Raw genomic sequence first — 23,751 nt, forward strand, 5'->3', positions numbered from 1 at the left:
ACCGGGGGAAGAGGATGGTTTGATCGTTGAAAGCCCTGTAGTCAGTGGACTCCATACTTTTTGGCCACGAAGAAGAAGCTTGAAGTGGCAGGAGAGGTGGAAGGTTGAGTAAAGTCTTGTTCCAGGCCTTCTTTGATATATTAATCCATGGCCTTTCTCTTGGAGTATCGACCTTTGGTGAGGCCAACAGGGATCTTTGAGTTAATTCACTCTAAAAAAAAAATGCTGGGTTGCATCAACCCATGTTTGGGTCAAATATAGACAAACCCTTTTAATTAAAATGTTTAAACTGTCGGTTGTGTTTGTCCATATGTGATCTAAACATGAGGTGAAACAACCCTGCATTTGTGTGTGTGTGTGTGTGTGTGTGTGTGTGTGTGTGTGTGTGTGTGTGTGTGTGTGTGTGTGTGTGTGTGTGTGTGTGTGTGTGTGTGTGTTGCTTTAAATAATCAGGATGCCAGGTTTCAAAATTGTGTGGGGAGTTTGATCGTTTTTATGTTTTTACTTGTGTCTGTCCTGTTTAGTGTTTTTCCCCATTCATTTAACATGTTCTTACTTTTTAAAAAGTCTAAATGTAAGACAATCAAATTATTTTACAACCATCAGCAAATTACTTGCTTTGCTGATTACCTAGAAACCTGTTTCACATAAACTTTAAAATACAGTTGAGTGGAAAGTGAACAATGGAAAGAATTGTGTGTTTCATGCTACACAAAGCCTTAATACATTAACATATTGAGTATTATAACTTTCACAGTGATTAACTGTGTGATGTAAAATCTCTTTTGTTTGATTTGTGGTTTTGCACTGGGATTTTACTCTTGCTGGTGATGAAACTGAATCATCTGCGTCTCATTTCGCTATAGATGATGAACATTTTATTAGCTTAATCTGAATTGTATCTTTTTACAAAGCCATTTTAAATTATGACAGCAAATTCATAAAGAAAATGTTGAATCCAAAGAATTGTTATACAATAATTATCGCTTATTTAAACTTGAGTGTCGCTGCTCAGAGGACAGAGAGAGAGAGAGATCTGTCTGGGTTCATCCTAAACGTTTCGATCGCCCCCAGGTGGCTGGTCTCAGTATACGTCATAAACCCCGCCCTCTCCATGCAATCTAATGGGACGTAAGAGAAACTAAACAATCAAATTACACTTTGTAACAAGGTTCGTTGATAAGGGAAGGAGGCGGGCACATTTTTCACACACTTTAATTAATTCTAAAATAAACAAACAACATTGGAGGTGATTGGAGCTTCAACTTTAATTTCTACATTTCCATAACTGTTTATTTCACACAGACATGAGTTCTGCTGTAGGCTAATAACTGATTATGCTGAGTGAGGGCGGGGCCTTGATACCGCAGTTCAACTTTTAATGATCACTACTGCACAGACTCGGACTCCGAGTTCATTACCGCACAGACTCGGACATGTCAGCGCTATGTTTGGACATTGGCGGCTTTAGTTCTCTACAATGGAAGAGGGTGAATGTGCTTCGTCCATATTTTATTTTTTCAGTCTATGATTCATCCCATCCTCTGACGCCATCAAATAAAACAGTTGCCATGCCAACTTGCTACAGTAAACAAAAGCTAGCAACGCTTGCCCCGCCTCCGGGGGCTTCTGATTGGTCCACTGTTTTGGAACTGACATTGATGAGTGAGTAAATATCTGTTGTGCCGCGTCAAAATTGTAATCGTTACTGATTACAAATTACATGATAAAATGTTTAGTAACGTAATCTATTCAATTATACATTTTAAGTAATGTATTCTGACTACTTTTATAGATTACTAACTCATTTATCACATAGACTTAAGGTGACCAGACGTCCCGATAAATTCGGGACAGTCCCGAAATCTAAGCTGTTGTCCCGAATTCCGAATCTGGCCCTAATTGTCCCGAAAATTATACTAAAGCAAAATATTGAGTAGTTATTGTCTGATAAAACATTAAAAACTGCCCGTGGAGGTTAAGTCGTCCTGCAGCCCCGGCCGGCTGCTCATTGGCTGCAGCATCTTTTTTTCTTTTTTTGAAGTTCTAAAAGATACCATAGGCACGGATTTATATGCATTGATAAGCGAGCGCAAGTTGCAGCAGCCGTGAGGACAGTGAATGTGCAGGCAGCCAGTCGTAAAGAGTGATTGATTTAATAACAATTTTGGCATAAGGTTTATTAGCATTAGGCTATAGCCAGAAAGGTCTGATTTACGCACTGTTACAACAATCATTGTTTTTTTGTTTTTTTTCACAATGACATTTGAGTTCATGATTTGAATTTTTTATTTTTTTATTTTTGTGGCAGACTAAAGACTAATGACAGACTGCTGACCTTTGAATTAAAATGTTTGGTTCAGGTTTGAAATGATCCTATGTAGTCTAATATCATAGTAGGCCTACCCCACCAAAGCACCCCCCCCCCCCCCCATCCCCATCCCCATCCCCATCCCCATCCCCATCCCCATCCCCATCCCCCATCTCATCTGGTCACCCTACATAGACTTGAATAAGATTCTTTTGTGCCATAATGATTAAAAAATACAAGGAGAAATAAAACACTTAATCAAACACAATCATTTATTTGGGTTTGTTTCTCATTTGATCACAATATCACAAGCACATCCGTGTACATTTTTTATGCAGAGTACACAAACAACTTACAGGAAAATTAAAATATAAACTAAAACTAAAAAAGGATTAGGGAGATTTTAAAAGAACATTTTAAAATGTAATATAGGCCTAATCTCACTGTAAAAAAAAGAAAGTTGCTGCCTTAAATGTTTAAGGACAATCAACTTGGATGTATAAATCATTTCAACCTATACAATTTGTATCTTGTATAAGTTGAAAATAGCTCAACTTTTATTAGTTAAAGCAATGTAACAATAAATGTTGTCATACCTTATTAATCATATAATTTTTTACAAGTCGCCTACTTAACTATTGGAATCTGATTACCTATACAGATAACATATAATCATTAGCCTACTAACACTGGGTGTCAGTGAAACCTGTATTGACGAGTGTATATCCACCAGTCTATGGTATCCACCTACGTGTTCATTGTATACTGCGAGTTTCCATAGCAACAACATCCACGCATTCTCGTCCAGCGCTTGGTGGAGTGCGCGCGCAGCCTCCACTATTGGGGCTCTTCGCCCAGTATTTCCTTACGTCAGCGACAACCGGCTAGTTTTGACTCAAGCGGAAACAGCTTTGGTCTGTGCGGTGTTGTGGGCGCGGTAACGGTTTCAGGAAGCCGTGCGGCTATTGGACACCTCACGGGTCCGTTAACCGACGAGAGCCGTCTGTCTTCGCCGTATGTACGGAAGCCGAGCTGGAAGAGGCGTAAAAATGTCTGGTTCACGAGCGAATCGCCCCATAGAGTCGGATCCTCTAAATGAATCATTTAAACCGGTTCACAACCGGTCTGACCATCCCTTTACAAATTGGACTGAATCAATCCTAGCAATGAACTTTTCAGCCAAGAGATATAGTGAAGCGAACGTGTGTGTGTGTGTGTGTGTGTTATTCTTATTTATGAATTTAGGTGATTTACAGTATGGAAAATTTCTGCAAGAAAAATGAAGCATGAAATCTAGTTCAGTATTAATTGTGAATAAAAAATGGCAATGTAAAAAAAGAGAAATTTGCAATAAGTTGAACAGTATTACTGTCAGAAAGATAAATAGCTTTTATTTTTTTTCAGCGAAAATTTTACATTACATTTTAGGAAAGGAGATAGATTACACAAATTCTCCCAAAAATTAATGAATATGATTGCATTGATACTTTTGCACTGAGCAAAAGTATCAATTTGGGAGCTTGTTGAATGTGCAGTATCTTAGTATGTACTTCTCTTATTTAGTTAGAAATGCAGTATGTTTCAGGGAGAAACCATGGCCTTTCCAGTGTATATGTTCAAAAATACAGAAATATATACAAATATTACAATTAGGAGATGTGTAAACTATATTACGCAGTGGCTACCCCTATTTTAATATTATTATTACTGCATTATTATTGTTGTTATTTATTACAAAGAAAAGCAAAGTACAAAGAGATAAAAAATAAAGAAACTCAATCTGTAAGAACATTAAGATCTTAATAAATAAATGTGCGTTATTATTTAGAGATTTTACAGTGTGGGACATCAAGACATCAAATCTATGCAAAGTGTTGAGAAATTTGCCCTTGTGAATAAAAAAGGCAAAACAAGACTACCCCTAAAATTCTATGACCTAATTACGTCACAGTGTAAAAGAATCGGTGAGTCGTCCTTGAACCGGTTCCTCGCTCGAAAGAACCGGTTCGCCTCCACGAGTCGGACCGCACAGTCACAAGAGCGGCGCGTTGGAGGCTCGGGATCCCCACCCGTGAGCATGGCGCTGTGTTAGAGTATTAATGAAGACCGGAGAGAGCAGACACAGACGGGAACAACGAATATGCGCCCCAAATGAGCGGATTCTAACGGGCTGTGTTTCAATCCGCCGATCCCGGAGGCAGTCAGCTGAGCTTCTCCATGCAGTCTTCGTTTACTTCTATAGGATGGTGAGCTGAGCAGATGAAAAGCACAAGTTATTGCTGATAGCCCGTATTCAAGCGTCCCCCGTTGTGAACGATGCCCGTGATCATGAAGCGCTGCTGCGGGAAGCTCAAGGCTCGTTTAAACGCCCCGAACATGAACATCAGTGCCGTCGTGTGAGTGTATTTGGATTGTTCAGTCTGTTCAGAGATGCGCGAGTATAAAGTGGTGGTCCTCGGGAGCGGCGGGGTCGGTAAATCCGCCCTCACCGTGCAGTTCGTCACCGGGACGTTTATTGAGAAGTACGACCCGACCATCGAGGATTTCTACCGTAAGGAGATCGAGGTGGACTCTTCTCCGTCGGTGCTGGAGATCCTGGACACGGCAGGCACGGAGCAGTTCGCGTCCATGCGGGACCTGTACATCAAAAACGGACAGGGCTTCATTCTGGTCTACAGTCTGGTGAACCAGCAGAGCTTCCAGGACATCAAACCCATGAGAGACCAGATCATCCGAGTCAAGAGGTCAGAAATGAGGCCTGTGCTGTTGATGACATGTCATTTCTATTGCATATTATATTAAAGTGCATATTATATGAAAATATCTTCTAAGTTGCATGCATGTGTAATGGTATTGATCTCTTGTGGAGTGTTGTTGGGCCTTTACAGGCCTGTTGCTCGAGCCTTGATGTGTTTGATCCAAGTGCTGTGTGCATGAAAGATTCATATTTAAGTGATGCCATACACTTCACAAAGGAACAAATCATTGGCTAGGCTATATGCTGGTCTCATGTGTTTAGCAAACAATTGAATGATTTAGTGATGAATGTTTGTGATGTTGTTGAAAGTGTTTGAAATTAAAATAGCCTCGCAGTGTCATCAGTAGCTTTTAGTCCATGTGCTTTGAGGAATGCACATGTATTTAGAAGAGTTGATAATATTAGCTTTTAGCAGATACACGCTTTTCACTTCTGGCAAAACGGGCTGAAATACTGATGATTCATCTTGCACTCAAGGGTGTAATCTTTATTTGTCCAATCAGATGCCTTCTGGAGTGAGGCAATCCCTCCCCTAATAACACATAAGTGGAGAAGAACAGAAGAGCATCTGAGAAACACCCTGAAAATGCTATTTTTGTTTGTTTATTTAATATTTTTCCGAAAATGGGAAATTTAGTGTTTCTGTGGGTGTATTAAAAATGCTAAAATGTTTTTATTTCTGAAATGCTATCCAATAACTTTATTGTGCTTTTACAAATGCATTTTGCAAATATAAAATGTGTTTTCTCTATCTTGCTTCTAGGGCTGTCACTAACGATTATTTGTATTCATATTCTTTTTTTTAAATTTAATATAATAATTCTCTAAGGATCAATTAAGATCCCATTGAAACAATTGGAATTTTCCTATTACATCCTCAGTAGATTCTTTCTGGATGCCATTAGTATTCCTTAGGGTTGGTTCCCAATTGAAAAAAAAATCAGAAGCAATCCATTAACAATAACATTACTTATCGGGGACAGTCTATGAAGAAAAGACATTAATAATTATAGCTGCAAGCTGAAATTGAGGGGCCAAGCAGAAAGAACATAAGTCATGACTGCATAGCTGAGAGTTTCAGACCAACTGCAACAGTGACCAAAATGAATATTAAGATTATCTCAGGCAAAATTGCTGAAAAATCACAAATACACTCACTAGTAATATTATTCAGTAGTTTATTACTTTTGACCAATAGGTGGCGCTCTGACCAAATGTATGTGGTGTGGTCAGAGTGACAATGACAAATGGGAAGTTTGGTGTCAAAATGCCAAAGCATTGCAGATTTCAGACGTTTTGGCATCATCATGCCATCAACTTAGTTGATGCGGTATATGAAAACGGTTTCGTCTATCAACACAAAATCCACAACTTTTTGCCGGAATTGACTGAAGATGATACAATTTGATTATGGTAAAAATCTGACCAATGGTCTTGGCGAAGTTTAAAAAAAGTAGGTTTTTAAAGAAAATCTAAATGACGGACTCTGAAGTTTGGCCGACTATGGCAAAATTGGTGTCTATGTTCTCGGCATGACCCCACAAAAATATATTAAGACCTGTTAAATTAGAATAGGTTACTTTTAATAAAAAGTTTTTAGCATTTTTGGAAATTTCATTATAACTTTTGACCACAAGGTGGCGCTGTCTGAAGTTTTTGAGTACCTTCAGAGCATGGTGCCGAAGACACATTACGAGTTTCATAACGTTACTCCAGTTTGTGCTTAAAATATAGTATTTTTTTGAAATTCAAAATGGCTGATGGCCAAAATGATCGATATGGGAAAAGTGCGTATTGTCGGCATGGTGTACTGAATCTGGAGACCAGTTTTGTGATTTTGGCCCAAACTATTCAGATTTGACATTTCTCATATCTCCTGACCACTAGGTGGCACTGTGCCAAAAGTGTGCAGGTTGCCTCGGGTCATGGTTGTCATAACACACACCAAGTTTGGTCCGAATTCGCTAAAGCGTTGGGGAGATATTGCTTCACGTGCATTTTGGCGTGCTCTTCGCTGAATTTGTTTGCGCATTGTTAGAGAACGGTTTGACTAATCAACTTGAATTCCATAACCTTTTGTCAGCATGATCTGAAGATGTTCTGGTTCAATTTTCATGAAAATCAGAGGAACAGCCTAGGTATAGTAAGAAAAAAATAAAATAATTAAAATTTAGTTTCTAGCCCTTTGTTCAAAAGTTATTAGCATAACTGTGAGTGCAACTTTGGACAGTTTGCGCTAAATGGATTGAGTTAGAGAGTCCAAATTGGATATGATGACAGATCAGACTGTCCTCTATCTGTGTGCCAAGTTTCATAACTTTCCCTCAAGCGGTTTTATGGGCTGCCATATATGTCCAAGAGTGGAAGAAGCGGAAGAAGAAGAATATAGGATAGGCAATGGATACAGTAAGTGCCTACGCACCTTCAGTTCTTGGCCCCTAATAAAAGAATTGGCTGGAAATGCTCATGTAACTCCCACTCTCTCACAGTCTCACAGTCAACCTGAACCAGAAATATATTTATTCAGACCTGCAAACAACATCATCTCTAGCACACATTCCCACGCAAATAATATAGATCTGCACTCTCACGCAGATGCCTCAGAAAATATTAAATAATTGAATGGCATAAATGTTTAACACAGTAGAAGCGATGCATAATGAGGTAGAGATAGCGGGAAGAAGAGATGTCTGTCACAGTGCTGTTTGTTCTTGAAGGACGAGAGAGAGAACAGAAAAAGAGGGTTTAGTGCCATTTAAATATGTAACAGAAATGAAAGACTAAAACAAATGACTCTAAAAAGCAAGTGTAAATGTTATTATTGCTCATACCAGGTGAACTACAAACTTCAGTGATACTTCAGATAATGCAGCTTGTTGATGACAAGTGTAGTTGAATTTGCTTGCTGGATGATAAAACCAGCATGATATTTACAGACCAGAATATTGTGGAGATTTGGAGGCTGGCTTTTTCTGACTTGACCTGGATAACACCCACAACACCCAAGATTTGCAGTGGCCAGCAACACACACATTTTCTTCAGAAAATGTAAAAATGGTTATGTTTAGCCCGTCTGGACAGACGTCATGTGACCCCTGTTTTTTGGTCATGCCACCCACAAATGGTGAGAATCAAGGGCCATCTAGGCTGTCATTCTGGAAGTACTTTTAAAACTGTGATGCCATTAGTGGTTTGCTAATAACAGGGAGTGTTTGTAAGGGGTGTGGCTTCAGTAACCCCACCCTCCTCAAGCCATGGGCCGCTGCATGGTTAGTGGTTATGGGTAAAGACATTCTTTTGCTGAAGGGGAAAGCTGAACAATGCAGTTCCTGGAGTTATTTTAAAATGTCTGCCCTGAAGAGACTAATCATATGATAGATTCTGATACAGTTGAGATAATTAAGCAAAAAGTACTGTATAGTGATATAATAATAGACAGTTTGGCCTTGCACGTCTCATTGCCTTTATCAAACATGGGAACAATATAAGACACAAATTTTCATTAAAACAGTATTTCATGAAGTAAATTCAGTGTGTCATTAGCTGTGTTTACATGGATCCGGCACCCTAATAATCTGTTTGTAATCAGACAAGTGGCACAGTTGGCATAAAAAAGTCACATGTAGCCTAACCCACGCCAGTCGGAAGGCATTTGCCAAATCCGATCGAAATTTCATTCGGATTAAAGGGCTGGTTTAAAGCTACACTGTGTAGGATTTTCTCCCATCTAGCGGTGAAATTGTTTATGACTACCAACTGAATATTAATTTCTAGCCCCTCCCATTCCAAGGGCGTTTTAACTCCTATGGTGGCCGTATTATTTCAAATCTGCCGGCAGTCGCGAGTAATCTCCCCCTCGCCATTCGTCACGGTGCCACTGAGTGTCAAAATGCGAAAGGCGAAGCTTGAATTTCCAGGTATGTCCCTCTTTGGCTAATGTATTTTCAAGATGGAGGCGCAACATGGCTGCCGCCATTCGAGCGACTCGCTCATATGTATTCTAAATGGCAGATTCTACGCTTACGAGAATACTTGATTAGTTGTATGGAAGTAGAATAATGTCAAATGTTTTTGAAATAAAAAGCCTGTTGAATTGCACTACTTGAAAAAAAATAGGCATTGCATTAACCATGCTTGCATTTTAATGCATTGTATTTTTAGTGCTTACATTTTTATGGGCTGAAATTCAACATGGTTGAATATTTAAGCTGTGAATATTTCAATTAAAAACATTTCAAACACCTTTTCATTATTAAAAATGCAATAATCCATATTCACCTTTCATATTTCACTTCCAAAATATTCAAACTGTTTAAAAATACAACCAATAATATTCAACAGGCAATTTTCGGTCCATTTTATTTCGCTTTGCAAATTGCAAATGTTAGTCGACCTCACCAATTACACATTAATGAGCACATATCATTTTGAAAGAACAAAGTGTTTTTTGCTAAGAATCAACTTAAAAAATTACACAGTGTAGCTTTAAACCTTGTATTACCCGTTGGATAGGACATGTAAACAATTGATCGGATTGAAAACCAAAGTACTGCATGTGCAATGACGTTAAATGGCGCAATGATGCACAAAACGAGCTGTTGTTGTTGAGTAAAGTGTCATTAATGACTGTCGTGTCAGTCTAAAGTTCTCCTTCCACTCATCGCCTGTAAAGTGGAGCGGGACAACGCCAGTCTTGGCTTCAGACTTTTATACACAGACGCCTTGTTTTGGGGCGGGACATTTTATGACTTGATAAATATAAGCAGAACGGCACAAAGCTTCATGTGCTCGTCGTCTTCTAATCAGGACCCGAAATAGATAAGTATTAAGTCTACTTTTTAAAACGAAGAACAGAAGTGATGGCAGGATGATGGTTAGTGTGCGCCAACAGCAGGAAACAGAGGATGTTAAACAATCAATCCTGATTTGAAGCTTGTGTGACATATGAACGCACGTAACTTTAAATCGTTCATAAAAAACAACGTTCAGATTCATCATGATTTCATTCCGATTGAATCAAAAAGTGTCCATGTAAAACGTAAATATTGTCCTGCTAGAGCGTCAGGACAATGAGAGCGTCCCCCTCTCAATCAGGCGTCTGGGACCCACTAAAGGAAGAGTAGGATATTCAACGTGTCATAGTTATTTGAAAAGTACAAATATTATTAGAGTTTTGCTTGCCATAAATACAGTGAATCCATGATAAATCCTAAGCATGCAAACTATAACTCCAGCATTGGCGGGAGCATGGAAACATGTTGATTGTATTTGATCAACTTAATTATTAAAAAATAATGTCTTTCTCATTAAACTTCATTTAGAAATATTAGACAATATTTATGAAAAATGCACATCCCTACTTAAAATTATTCAAAGCTATACAAAACGTGGTTTAAAAGAAGCTAAAAGTCGAGATGTAAGCTGAAATCATACTTAATTTGTTCCCTTAACAACTGTGAAATTCTGTGTAAGAAGCAGGGTTCCCGTGGTCTTGAGCGACCTGGATATACGGCATGAGGGAATTCCAGAAGTGGGATTTCATAGGTCTGGAAAATAGGTCTGGCATTAATGCTGTTTGAGGGTTCTGACGGAGACTGTGTGTGTTTTGCAGATACGAGAAGGTCCCGGTGATCCTGGTGGGGAATAAGGTGGATCTGGAGAGCGAGCGGGAGGTGTCTGTGATGGAGGGCCAGGCGCTGGCGGAGGAGTGGGGCTGTCCCTTCATCGAGACCTCCGCCAAGAGCAAGACCATGGTGGACGAACTCTTTGCCGAGATCGTTCGGCAGATGGACTACGCGGCACAGCCGGATAAAGACGACCCGTGCTGCTCCTCCTGCAATATACAATAACCCACCAACACACACACACAACTCACATTACAGTAGCTTTGATAGACCTTCTAGTGTCGACGGTTTTCCATCATTCTCTATCTACAGACTCTGAGGATTTTTTGTCACTTTAAATTCTGACTGACTCAACCACAGGAAGAGCACTTGCCTTAGGTTTCACGTCTCCTGTCTGAGCAGGATCCTTCAGTGGAGAGGAGTTGGACTTTTATGTTATTGGTCTTATGGTATTGATGATTTTATTTGAATTTGTCACCAGGTCAGAGAGCGAGCGAGAGAGAACAAGAGGGCTCTTAGCCCTATATGCTTCATATAGCCATATAATAATTTAATGATGACTTTCTTATTGTACATTGATTAAGGAAATCGTCAGTTTCTTTTCTGTTTCAGTCAGGTGACTTCAGCTTTGTTCCAAAACCTGGTTCGATGCCTAATTAAAGCCAAAGTGTTCATCACAGTTTACGTGAAGTAAATTTCATTATCAGCATTCGTACCTTTTCTGATTTTTCTAACTGTGTTACTCCGGATGCTCACTTCACACTTGCTCCTTACATTTCTTTTCACTAATTCTTTTCTCCACAAGATGGCGACACTGACCTGTCCCACTGTTTCACAGTCGAAAAGAAAGGAATAAATGAAAACAAACTTCTGGAGATGACAACAACAACAGACTGAGTACAAGGACATTTTTTACTTGTCAAAACTTCTGGAGAGAAATAGGGAACTTTTTAGTATATCGAGCACCTGTGCTCACGTACGCTATCGAATTGCGTATATAGCTTCAATGGCTGTGCGTTCAGCCGTACGCAAATGTAAAACTGAAGTATACTTTGTGCTTAATGGTGTGTCCTCCTGTGAAGTCATGTTTATGACATCAGGAGGTTCAAGTCACTTTTGTCAGTGAACGATGGCCTTCTCTTCAGTAACTCCACAAGGTTTTTAAACTTGTAAAAACGAAGCGTTTCGAAGCGAAACGAGAAAAATAACAAAGAATACACTCATGTGCGTTCCGCTCGTAAATACGATCTTTCCGTCATAACTTGAACACACCATAAAATCACAAAACTGGTCTCTTTAGATTCGGTGCAGCATGTCAAGTCGAGCAATACCCAATTTGTCACATATCGGCCATTTTGGGCGTCAGCCATTTAGAATTTTGTTGTAAAATGCTATATTTTACGAACGCATTGGTGTATCGTTATGAAACTTGGTGTGTGTCTTCGGCACCATGCTCTGAAGGTACTCAACGTTTTTGGGCAGCGCCACCTTGTGAACAAAAGTTATTATGAAATTTCCAAAAATGCTAATAATTTTTTATTAAATTAGACTATTGTAAAGAACTTAAATAAATAAATAAATCGTAAAATATTTTTTGGGTCATGCCGAGAACATAAATACCAATTTTGCCGTATTCAGCCGAACTTCCTGTCCTCCATTTTAATTTTCTTTAAAACCCTACTTTTTTTAACTCCTTCTACATTGTTTGTACATTTTTCACCAAAATCGAATCGTATTTACTTCAGACCATGCTGGCAAAAAGTAAGGATTTTGTGTTGACAGACCAAACCGTTTTCATATACCGCATCAACAAATTTGATGGTGTGATGCCAAAACGACTCGTGCGTTCAACTCGTAAATATGATCTTTCCGTCATAGCGCACCATAAGGCCACATAAAAGCACATTTCCCTTGCATTCACAGAACGCATTAGAAATGAGTTGTACTGTAAGACAGTGAGATTCAAAACATACTTGTGACTTTTTTTGTAATATGTGTGTTCTATGTATTTTTATGCATTGCACACACAACGTATAATGTTCTTAGCTTAGCAACATGCTAATGCCAAACTCCCCAAATCCACTGTATGCACTTCACATTTCTCTGAAATTATGTATTTGAATATTTGGGCTCATGAAAAATACGATCAAGTTTAACAAGTGTATCCACATGCACGGGTTCGGCCACCCAGTGGTAAATGGTCACCATGATTTTGGCAAGTAAGACATGTTCAACATATTTTGTTGGTCCTGGAACAACATTCTTGTCTGACAATTTAGTCTTAACTCTATCCCTAGCCCTAAACCGAACCCTACCCATAATTTACCACTAAAATCAGAGGGGAATAATAAGGGGGGGAAAAACTTGATGTAGAGTTCCTAACCCAGGTTGTGAACCCGAACTTGACATAAACTGTAAACCTATCCCTCAAATCTGATTGGTTGATTGGAATGTTGTACTTGATGGAATCACACTCATCTAATGCTTACTTGATGAGGTTGTTTCAGTCGGGATGCTGTCCGAGTAGGTGAACTTAAGGCAGCTCAGGAGATTTTGGAACAGAGCTGTTGTCTTTATGCTGCTTCCATTCAAAGTCACATGTTCAGAAGATGACACAAGGAAACAAAATGACAACTCAATTGTTGCACTGCAAAGCTGACAGTAGTGAACAAAGAACTACTTTTAGCAACCAAACGGGAGAATACACCATGCTTTACAGTTTGACTGGTATATCAACAGAGAGAGTCATTCATCATGTTTTATATATTAGCAGTGTTGGACTTTTTGTCTCCTTGATGCATTTTATTTGCTTAAATGTTGAATGTTTATCTTTGTGAATCCTGCTGACTGCATCGTGCACTCCTTAAGCGTGAGTTTCCAAGCTAGAAATCCAACTTCAAGAGACTTTTTCTTTTGCACTTTTCCAAGTAGGAATGTAAACACTCAGAGTTGAATGGAATGCAGCATAAGTCCCGGTCACCGATTGGACGGGTCAGACGGGGTGGGGGACATTTGGACATCTGGACACTCTCAACTTTTCCTAATTTAGTGAAACTCTGTTTTCACTCCAAGAATCACATATGGCACTGTAGGACACGGCTCTTTTTCTGTCTCTTTCTCTTTTGCCAGCCCTTTCTCACTCGTCTCTTCAGCATCTACTTCTCTTTCTGCACTCATTCTCCTTATTCCTCTGTGGTTGAACGGCTCATTGATGATGATGGTTATTGGTTAACTGTATACATTTGTACAGAGGTTGCCAGTTTTTCTTGGCTCCCTCCTGGCTGGGCTTGAGCTTCGATCTCGAGGCTGAACATATAGAGATTACGGAGATGGATGGATGTTGTGTGTGTGTCTGAGTGTATGTGTTTGACTAGAGAGCTCTGAGTCAGTATTGATTTTATATTTTTTTAATGTGGACATGTGCTCAACTCTTCTGAATGACTGAATGGTGACACTCTTTTTTTGTTTGTTTGTTTGTTTGGCACCTAAATAAAGTGCGTCCTACACTCACACACATTGCAGTGCAGTTTCTGTGTGTTTTCTGTGTTTTAATACCTACACACGCACAGTCCAAACCAAACATACTGTATGCCCACTTTATAAATACTGAACATTTGACAAGAACATGTTACGGTTCTTGTCAAAGGACCAAAGCGGGTCCTGCGCTGTGTGTGATGAAGTGCTGTTTGAATATCTGCACACACACACGACAGGTTCTGCTTTACATCAGGCAGGTTGTGTTTATTTGATGGCTGTTTAATTGTTTGGTTGTGATAGATACAAGTTAGTTATGTAACATTTAGCAGATGCTTTGCATCTAAACTGACTTTAAGGGTTTACACAAAGACTGATGTACATTCACTTGAGATGAAGACTCCAGTCATATCACTAGCCTAATAAAAGCTATTTTATTTTATTCGTGATTTTTCTTCATTTTATTTTATTATTTTATATGAATAATACATTTTATTTGACATGGAGCAGGTCAACAGTCTGGGGGAAATTAGGCGTGAATTAAATTACTAAACTGATGGCAAACAGTACATTTCTACAATAGGATCTGTAATGGCAGTATTATTGTAACATTATTACTATATAGTCACACAGCCCTGCATCTGCTGGCTTACAAAAAAGGCCTAATGTTACCTAAGATGATGATGCTCAAGTTCAAACAGCTTTTTCACAAATAAGAATGTTTTTTAGTTTATTTTATTTTTTTATGCACTTATTAAAATAAGTCAAATGTTTTTGCTTGAATGAAAAAAAAAAATGAAAAAAAATACTCACCTTACAATCTCCAAAGGAGTGGAAAAAAAATATATATATATATATTTTTTTTTTTACATAAATACAAGTTATAAAGTTTTTCCCCCACAAAATCTGTAATTTTCAGCTGCTGTTTGGATGTAGTAAAACACCCACAGATGTAGCAGAAAACATCTGGCTCATGTTTGCATTTTCTTCTGTCACTGGCCATAATTCTATCCTTGAAATCAGGATGAGGCTTGAAATCTTGGCTCAGAGGAAGCTGGGAATCATTAAGTTAGGTCAAGTCACCTTTATTACACGTTCAGGACTGATTTGTGGCCGTCCAGGTGCAGGTCCTCCATCTGATCCGGATCCGGCTGACTAACCTCGGGATAAACAGAAAGAGTAATATTAGCGTAGGTGCCATTCTTCTTATGATGCATCAGGATGTGGAAAGTGTTCCCGGTTCCGGTTGACCTACTTTATGCAGCCTAACACGTCTTTAAAAATATGAATTTTAGAAATGTGATAGTGTGTTGTGTATGCTATGTTAAAGAGGTGTGTTTTAATAGATTTAAGGCCAGATTTACTAACCTCTTGCGACAGCGCAAACCCTCTTTTGGCGTTAAACTACTGTCAGGATTTACTAAAGACACGCCTGCAGTTGATTTTGACATTCTACATTTTAACAACTGGGCAAATATAATATGTGACTATAATATGCTAGGGGCTCGCTCGAGTACTGAGAAGATGAACCATTTAGTACTTTGTAAAATAAATATATATGTTTAATAGGGAGCCAGTGCAGTGTTGACAGAACCGGGCTAATATGGTCATACTTCCTGGTTCTGGTAAGGACTCGAGCTGCTGCGTTTTGGACCAGCTGTAGTTTGTTTATTAAGCGTGCAGGGCAACCACCCAGTAGAGCACTACAATAATCTAGCCTTGAGGTCATGAACGCATGAACTACTGAAAACTAATGCCATGCTTCCTAATGATATCTCCTAAGGGTAGCGTACAGAGTGAACAGCAACGGTCCTAGTACTGAGCCTTGTGGTACGCCATACTGAACTTGTGATCGATGAGACATCTCTTCATTTACTGCTACAAACTGATAACGGTCAGATAAGTATGATTTAAACCATGCTAGTGCGGTTCCACTAATGCCAACATCATTTTCGAGTCTATTTAAAAGAACGTTATGGTCGATAGTGTCAAATGCAGCACTAAGATCGAGTAACACTAATAGAGAGACAACCACGATCGGATGATAAGAGCAAATCATTTGTGACTCTAATGAGAGCAGTCTCAGTGCTATGGTACCGTCTAAATCCGGACTGGAAACCCTCGCAGATATCATTTCTTTCAAGAAAGGAACACAGTTGTGAGGATACCATCTTTTCTAGTATCTTTGACAGAAAATGGAGATTCGAGATCGGCCTGTAATTGACTAATTCTCTAAGAAAAAGCCGCGTTTTTTTAAAATGAGAGGCTTAATAACAGCCAGCTTAAAAAGTTTTCGGTACGTATCCTAATGACAAAGATGTATCAATGATATTAAGAAGAGGATCTATGACCTCTGGAAGCATCTCTTTCAGTAGCTTAGTCGGTAGGCTATACTATAGGGTCTAACATACATGTTGATTTTGATGATTTAACGAGTTTAGACAATTCTTCCTCTCCTGTTCATCGGGGGTCTAACGATGTCTGCGATACTGTAGTAGATGTTTGCATGGTTATCATTTTATCTCTGATATTATCAATCTTTAAGTCATTACTGCAGTGCTGTTTGGAAACCTCTGAAGTTGAAGCTTTATTTCTTATTAATTTAGCCACTGTTTGAAATAAATACCTAAGGTTGTATTTGTTCTCTTCTAAGAGAAATGAAAAGTAAGCAGATCTAGCTGTTTTTTTGTTTTGTTTTGTTTTTAAGATTAATAGTCTAGACGGATTTTTGAAAAATGGCCTTCTATAAGAAGTGAGGAGCATTTATGGGTACAAGTCGGGAACCGGCCTACCTTACATATTTCAAGGGTGCTGAGTCCCAAAAAACTGGTTCCCAAGCGAAATTTTGAGTTTTTTACCTTCTAATTTGCATATCAAAATGGCCGCCAAATTGCCTATCTTGCTCAGTCGTTAGGCCATTTTCCCCTAGTTTTTTTGGAAGTAGGCAATCAAGATGAGGAAATTAAGTTTCTAGATCATAGTCAAGGGTCAGAGCAAAGATATAATGGAGGCTCACTGCCTTTTTTATGTATATATATGCAAAATACCAACTTTTAAGGTGAAATTAAGCATTATTTGTGTAATTTTTTTAAGGCCGACATACATATTCAATCAATATCACTCTTAAATGTTCCCAGTGTATATATGATATGTGATGTATTCCATATTACATAATAACTAAGAAAAACACCATTGCAAGTTTTTTTATGCAAATTAAGGCGAGACACTACAGGTGAATAGGGTAACATTTTTAACTAGCAGATATCACCATGAAACTTTCACAGTTGAATACCTACATTAAGATGAGAAACAAAATGTATTACAAGTTTTCTGTAATTTAATGTTTAAATATGCAAATTAGGCCATATCTAATCAAATATGCACTAATTTGCATAGATTTAAAACAACGAAATCTGAGTATTGGATAAAGCCAGGTTCAAAAAAATTTTTCATTGTGTTCACATGTTAGATGGGAAAAAAAAATACAGAGGGATTTATGGATATCTACTTTTGTTATCCTGTAAATCAGAAAATACTGTCAATAGCCTTAAAAAAATGATTTTCGCCATGTTTTTTGGAATAAAATGTTATATAAATCAGGCTAGGAATAATATATTTACAAATCCCTCTGTAAATGTCTTCATAATATAACATAATATAACTATAACTAGGTACAAGTACAAAAGTTTGGTGTAAAGGTGCTACTGAAGTGGAGCGTCATCCATGTGGTTTCCTTAGTCTGCTTCCGAAGCATTCACCGGCCCCAAGCAAAACACAAACAAGACGGAAAACAAAAACACCAAAGAATCGACGTCGAAAGTTAGGCTTTAATGCTCCAACAGAGTAATCCAAAGAGGTACATCCAAACACAACTACACATAGACGAGACTCAACACGAAACACAAACTGATCTGAACTTAAGTAGTTAGAGGATAATGAGACATGAACACCTGAACACAACACACACCTGAACTGAGTAATGAATCAAATTAACAACCATGAAGACAAGCTAACCAAGGTGAAAACACAAACAGAGTCCATGTGGAGAAAACTAAAAATAACCAAAACCAGATAACCCTGAAAGGAATACAGCTTTCATGTATTATGTGCTCTATTTATTGCTTTTTATGGCAAATTTATAAGTAAAAATAATAAAATTATATCATTGTGTTAATTCTTTTTTGTAGTTTTTGTATTATTATTCTATTAAAATGAATGAACTATCTATTAAATATGACATGAATATGAGAACAAGTGAACAAGTTATTTATTTTCATTATACCATGTAAAGTTATTATCGCATTATTTTTTAAGGTGTAAAATAGTTATTTCTACTGGCACACACAAATTTCGTCATCTTAAGCTGCTCACTCAATTTCATTTCTCTTTTCTCCATAAAGTACATGTGCCATTCACTATAATGAACAAGTGAACTTGTGACCGATTTCAGATGCATCTCAGATGAAACTGCAAAGAAAATGACAAATTATGACCCACAGACAAAACTTCATAATAAAAGTCAGACAAAAACAATAGCTGAAAACCAAAAAGAGCAGAATTAGACTGTGGACCGACTAGACGTTAAAATTTAAGATATTTTTATGGGCTGGCCCCACTCTCATGGAACCAATGAAAACTGCTATTTGATAGAAGACTATAGTGGGCCACACATGGTTGCTGCTACTACATACAATATGGGAGAAAGGGTTTGAGGTTAGAGAAAATATTTTTTGAAACATTGTCCCAAATGTCCAAGGCTTCTGAGAGGGGGGTGTAAAACGTCTCGGTTACATATGTAACCCTCGTTCCCTGAGTAGGGAACGGAGACGTTACATCATGACGACGAATGGGGTTTCGCTTAGAAAGCCTCTCATCTTCGAGAAATAAAACGAGCCATTGGCAAAGAAATGCCATGGGTCTGCGGAATTTGCATTGCGTAACTCCGCCTTACCTCATGGGTATATAAGGAAGTATGCTGGCACCATGCAGATATGTTTCTTCGCCGAGGAGCGGCAACGTACACTTTCAGGGTGGAGGGAGACTGCCTTCGGCCCAACCCTTCTTGCAGGAAGGAAAGCACGACACTGATCGGGCATTTTCTGGGGTCTTCTCTGCGAGAAGAGCACCAGGTGACGAAGAGGTTCCACTTCAACGCGTAGGCATGTCTCGTGGACGATGCTCTAGCGGAAGTGATGGTAGCCACTACCGCTGGTGGTTGGGTACTCAAACCTGCCTCATCCCATCCAGGAGCCACACGTGAAGGTTCCAAAGATCGGGATGAGGGTACCATAGGGTGCACCGTCCCTGATAAAGCAGGTCGTTCCTCAGAGGGATTGGCCAAGGAGGTGCTGTCGCGAGGAGGACTAGTTTGGAGAACCAGGTCCGGTTGTGTCAATGAGGGGCAACCAAAATTACCTTCTTCCTGTCCTCCCTGAGCTTGCACAGGGTCTGTGCAAGCTCAGGGAGGACAGGAAGAAGGTAATTTTGGTAAGCACGTGAGCATCTTGAACGGATGCCTGTGAAGGGATCGGTTCAAGACGTGCAGGTCCAGGATTGGCCGTAACCCACCGGTTTTCTTCGGTACAATGAAGTAAGGGCTGTAGAACCCGGACTTCATTTCGGCTGGAGGGACAATCTCGACTGCACCTTTCGCCAGTAACAGGGGCATTGCCACCCACCATAGTGTAACGGACTCCCCGGAGGCGGGGAGGAGATCGTGCGAACTGAATCGCATAGCCGAGCCTGGTGGTTCTCTCAACCCAGCGGGACAGGTTGGGAAGCTCTAGCCAGGCTCCCAAGAACTGAACCAGCGGGGTCATGGGAACCACAGACGTACCCTCGGTAGGGCAGCGAAGTGGAATGAACGGTCCGGACGTGGGCGGCGTAGCGACCCGGTGTGGGGGCACGGTCATTGCCGCATCCTGACAGAGGAGGCCAGGGAAGGACCAGTGTTCCACGGGGGGCCTGCTCTGACAGAGGTCTGGTGACAGAGGGGGACAAGAGTGGCGAGGCAGAGCGTCGCACACTGCCATCCATGGCCTCTTGGGACTCGGAGGAAGGGGCATCAGTTCTTAGAAAAAAGATTCTCCCCCGGCCCTCCACCGGGGGAAGGAGTGGTCCTGCTACCAGCTCCTGAGAAGAACTGAGCCCTAACTCCAAGCTGCCCATCTCAGGAGTGCTGCTTAGCCTGGCGTTTTGGCCGGCTAAGGGGCGGAGACGGGCGGTGCCGTCCTCCTGCTTGGGGCCGGTGAAGGCTTCGGAAGCAGACTAAGGAAACCACATGGATGACGATCCACTTCAGTAGCACCTATACACCAAACTTTCCAGTCTTGTACCTAGTTATATTATGAAGACATTTACAGAGGGATTTGTAAATATATTATTCCTAGCCTGATTTATATAACATTTTATTCCAAAAAACATGGCGAAAATCATTTTTTTAAGGCTATTGACAGTATTTTCTGATTTACAGGATAACAAAAGTAGATATCCATAAATCCCTCTGTATTTTTTTTCCCATCTAATATGTGAACACAATGAAAAAATCATTTTTAACCTGGCTTTATCCAATACTCAGATTTCGTTGTTTTAAATATATGCAAATTAGTGCACATTTGATTAGATATTGCCTAATTTGCATATTTAAACATTAAATTACAGAAAACTTGTAATACATTTTTTTTCTCATCTTAATGTAGGTAATCAACTGTGAAAGTTTCATGGTGATATCTGCTAGTTAAAAATGTTACCCTATTCACCTGTAGTGTCTCGCCTTAATTTGCATAAAAAATGAAATCTCAGACAACTTGCAATGGTGTTTTTTCTTAGTTATTATGTAATATGGAATACATCACATATCATATATACACTGGGAACATTTAAGAGTGATATTGATTGAATATGTATGTCGGCCTTAAAAAATGACACAAATAATGCTTAATTTCACCTTAAAAGTTGGTATTTTGCATAAATATATACATAAAAAAGGCAGTGAGCCTCCATTATATCTTTGCTCTGACCCTTGACTATCGATCTAGAAACTTAATTTCCTCATCTTGATTGCCTACTTACAAAAAAACTAGGGGAAAATGGTCCAACGACTGAGCAAGATAGGCAATTTGGCGGCCATTTTGATATGCAAATTAGAAGGTCACAAACTCAAAATTTTGCTTGGGAACCAGTTTTTTTGGACTCAGCACCCTTGAAATATGTAAGGTAGGCCGGTTCCCGACTTGTACCCATAAATGCTCCTCACTTTCACTTTTTGGGCACTTCCCATCTAGACTATAAGGGATAATACAAAAAAAGCACAAATAAATGGCAGGTAATACATTGAAATGTGACGCTTTTAATTAGAAAGACAGAAATAGTATTTCCTTGTAAAAAAACATATTACAATAGGCTAGGCCTACTCTTTATTAAAAAAAAAAAAATCAGATTCGTTTTTTCCAGAGGCTGTTCGACTGACAAATTCTTGCTCTTCAACTCTGCGTGCATTAACATAGATAATATAGATTTTATGTGCAACAATATTTGACTATTTATGTCCTAATCTATTACTAATTATTGCACTGTTTTTATTCTTGCATCGTCTATTTTAGTTTTTCATTGCTATTGTTCTATTTATTGACGAAGCAGCTCAGACAAACACTCTAGTTTCTAATGTTTTATTGGTTAATGTTTTTATCTTGTGTTTTGACCGGGACCTTAGTACTTATAGTTTCGTTCATTCATGTAAAAATGTGTATGGAATGACAATAAAAGACTCTTGAAAAAATACTTTTATAGTGTACTGAGGTTATGCGACAAAAGTTAAGAGATTTATCATTGCATACTGCATACTTTTTATAGTAGATGCCCAGTCTGATTCTGTATTCAGTGCGTAACTGTAATGAGTGGAGGTGTCAGCGGAGGGAAGTCTGCGTGAACAATGAGCTGCTGTTTTCTTGGGTGTATATTTTCCCTCTCTGCCCACTCATTGAACACAGGAACGCCAATTTCACACTCTAATTTGCAGTGATTTGATTGGCCAAAAATAGTTTGTGGGGGAAGACACAGAAACATATCATCTATCAAGACGCTCACACACTCAGTACACATCCTCAGCTGCTTGTCATACACCAGAGAGGACTGTATACTGAAGGTAATCTACAGCACGCTTGTTGCAGGAACTCTCGATCAACCTGATTTATAAATGCCATAAAGACTCTTAACAGAACACAGATTTCTGGCATCTCTCATGTCACTGTGTGAATGTGTATATCTGGTCGATCCTGGCGTGTGTGCATCACCCTGAGTTTGTTTGTTTGATTTCATTTATTCATTTATTTAATGTGGAAATTTCCTGCTGATTACATGTACATTATCCGACTCATAACCAAACAAATGGGTGAATGGATATAAAATACATCATCGTTCATAATAAATTATTTTATTCAGCAAAGCTGATTCAAATCATCATATCAGAATGATTTCTGAAGGATCATGTGACACTGAAGACTGGAGTAATGGATGCTGAAAAATCAGCTTTGATCACAGGAATAAATTACACTTTAACATATATTCACATAGAAAACAGCTGATTTACATTGAAATAATATTTAGCAATTTTACAAATTTTACTGTATTTTTTATCAAATAAATACTGAACAGAAGAGATCTGCTTCAAAAACATACAAAATATCGACCCCAAACTTTTGAACGGTAGTGTATTGAGATAAGTTATGAAATTATGTGATAATAGAGTGTAATTTAGTGTCAATATACAAGTGTTTTACTGCAGACCAATCAGAATGTAACAATATAACAACATATTATCAACCTGTTGATATCAATGATTATTCTCGGACTACACAAACAGTTAATAGAACTTCTGACTTTAACTAATGAATATTGATGGAAATGCAAATATGAAATATTCACGGAAATGCAAATATGAAATATTCACATTACAAGCTGTTTAACTAACTTCAGCACCAATTCACATTAAGACATCTAACTGGCTTCATCCACCGAGAAGAGAAACAGTGACCAGGAAACACACATTAATATTAAATAATAATTCAAAGCAGAACAGCTCAAGGAAAGATCCATCAGCATTCATCAATAACTCATTGTATGTTTTGAAGGCCCATGAACAGTAATAATCATAATATGCAGGTGGCCAGTATCCTCCCGTGACACACACACACACACACACACACACACACACACACACACACACACACACACACACACACACACACACACACACACACACACACACACACACACACACCACATCACTGCACACCACAAGAACGGGTGGAGATTCAGTTTGTATCATAAAAGGGGAATGAAGAGCTGAGAGAGGGTTGGTTACACACATACTGTATATAAGGATTAAATTAAGCAGAGTTTGGTGTTAAATTATTAAATGTATAACTTATTTAAAAATAAAATTAAAAATAAAGTTTAGCTAAAGCAGACAAAAATGTTTTGGAATGAGAATTTAAAGAGTATTTTAATAGTCAATATGTTGCACAAAGATGCTTTCTTTGGAGAAAACTGTCACTTCTGCGTTCAATTTTTAATTAACTTATACA

General features: G+C 38.8%; 1 protein-coding gene across 1 annotated transcript; it reads left to right on the forward strand.

The window, feature by feature from the left end:
• Nucleotides 1-4,277: 4,277 nt before the first annotated feature.
• On the forward strand, nucleotides 4,278-14,205 carry rap2aa (RAP2A, member of RAS oncogene family a). Its single transcript, XM_082176317.1, has 2 exons — nucleotides 4,278-5,055; nucleotides 10,681-14,205. The coding sequence occupies exons 1-2, from the start codon at nucleotides 4,742-4,744 to the stop codon at nucleotides 10,916-10,918; spliced, it is 552 nt and encodes a 183-aa protein (XP_082032443.1). The 5' UTR covers nucleotides 4,278-4,741; the 3' UTR covers nucleotides 10,919-14,205.
• The last annotated feature ends 9,546 nt before the right edge of the window (nucleotides 14,206-23,751 follow it).

Source organism: Leuciscus leuciscus, assembly GCF_965113295.1.
Source record: "Leuciscus leuciscus genome assembly, chromosome: 7".
Classification (NCBI taxonomy): Eukaryota; Metazoa; Chordata; class Actinopteri; order Cypriniformes; family Leuciscidae; genus Leuciscus; species Leuciscus leuciscus.

Excerpts from the sequence above, each read along its gene's own strand:
- rap2aa (XM_082176317.1), top strand. The coding sequence starts at position 4,742 with ATGCGCGAGTATAAAGTGGTGGTCCTCGGGAGCGGCGGGGTCGGTAAA. Across the intron at positions 5,056-10,680 it reads CAGATCATCCGAGTCAAGAG|ATACGAGAAGGTCCCGGTGA; the intron begins GTCAGAAATGAG and ends TGTGTTTTGCAG.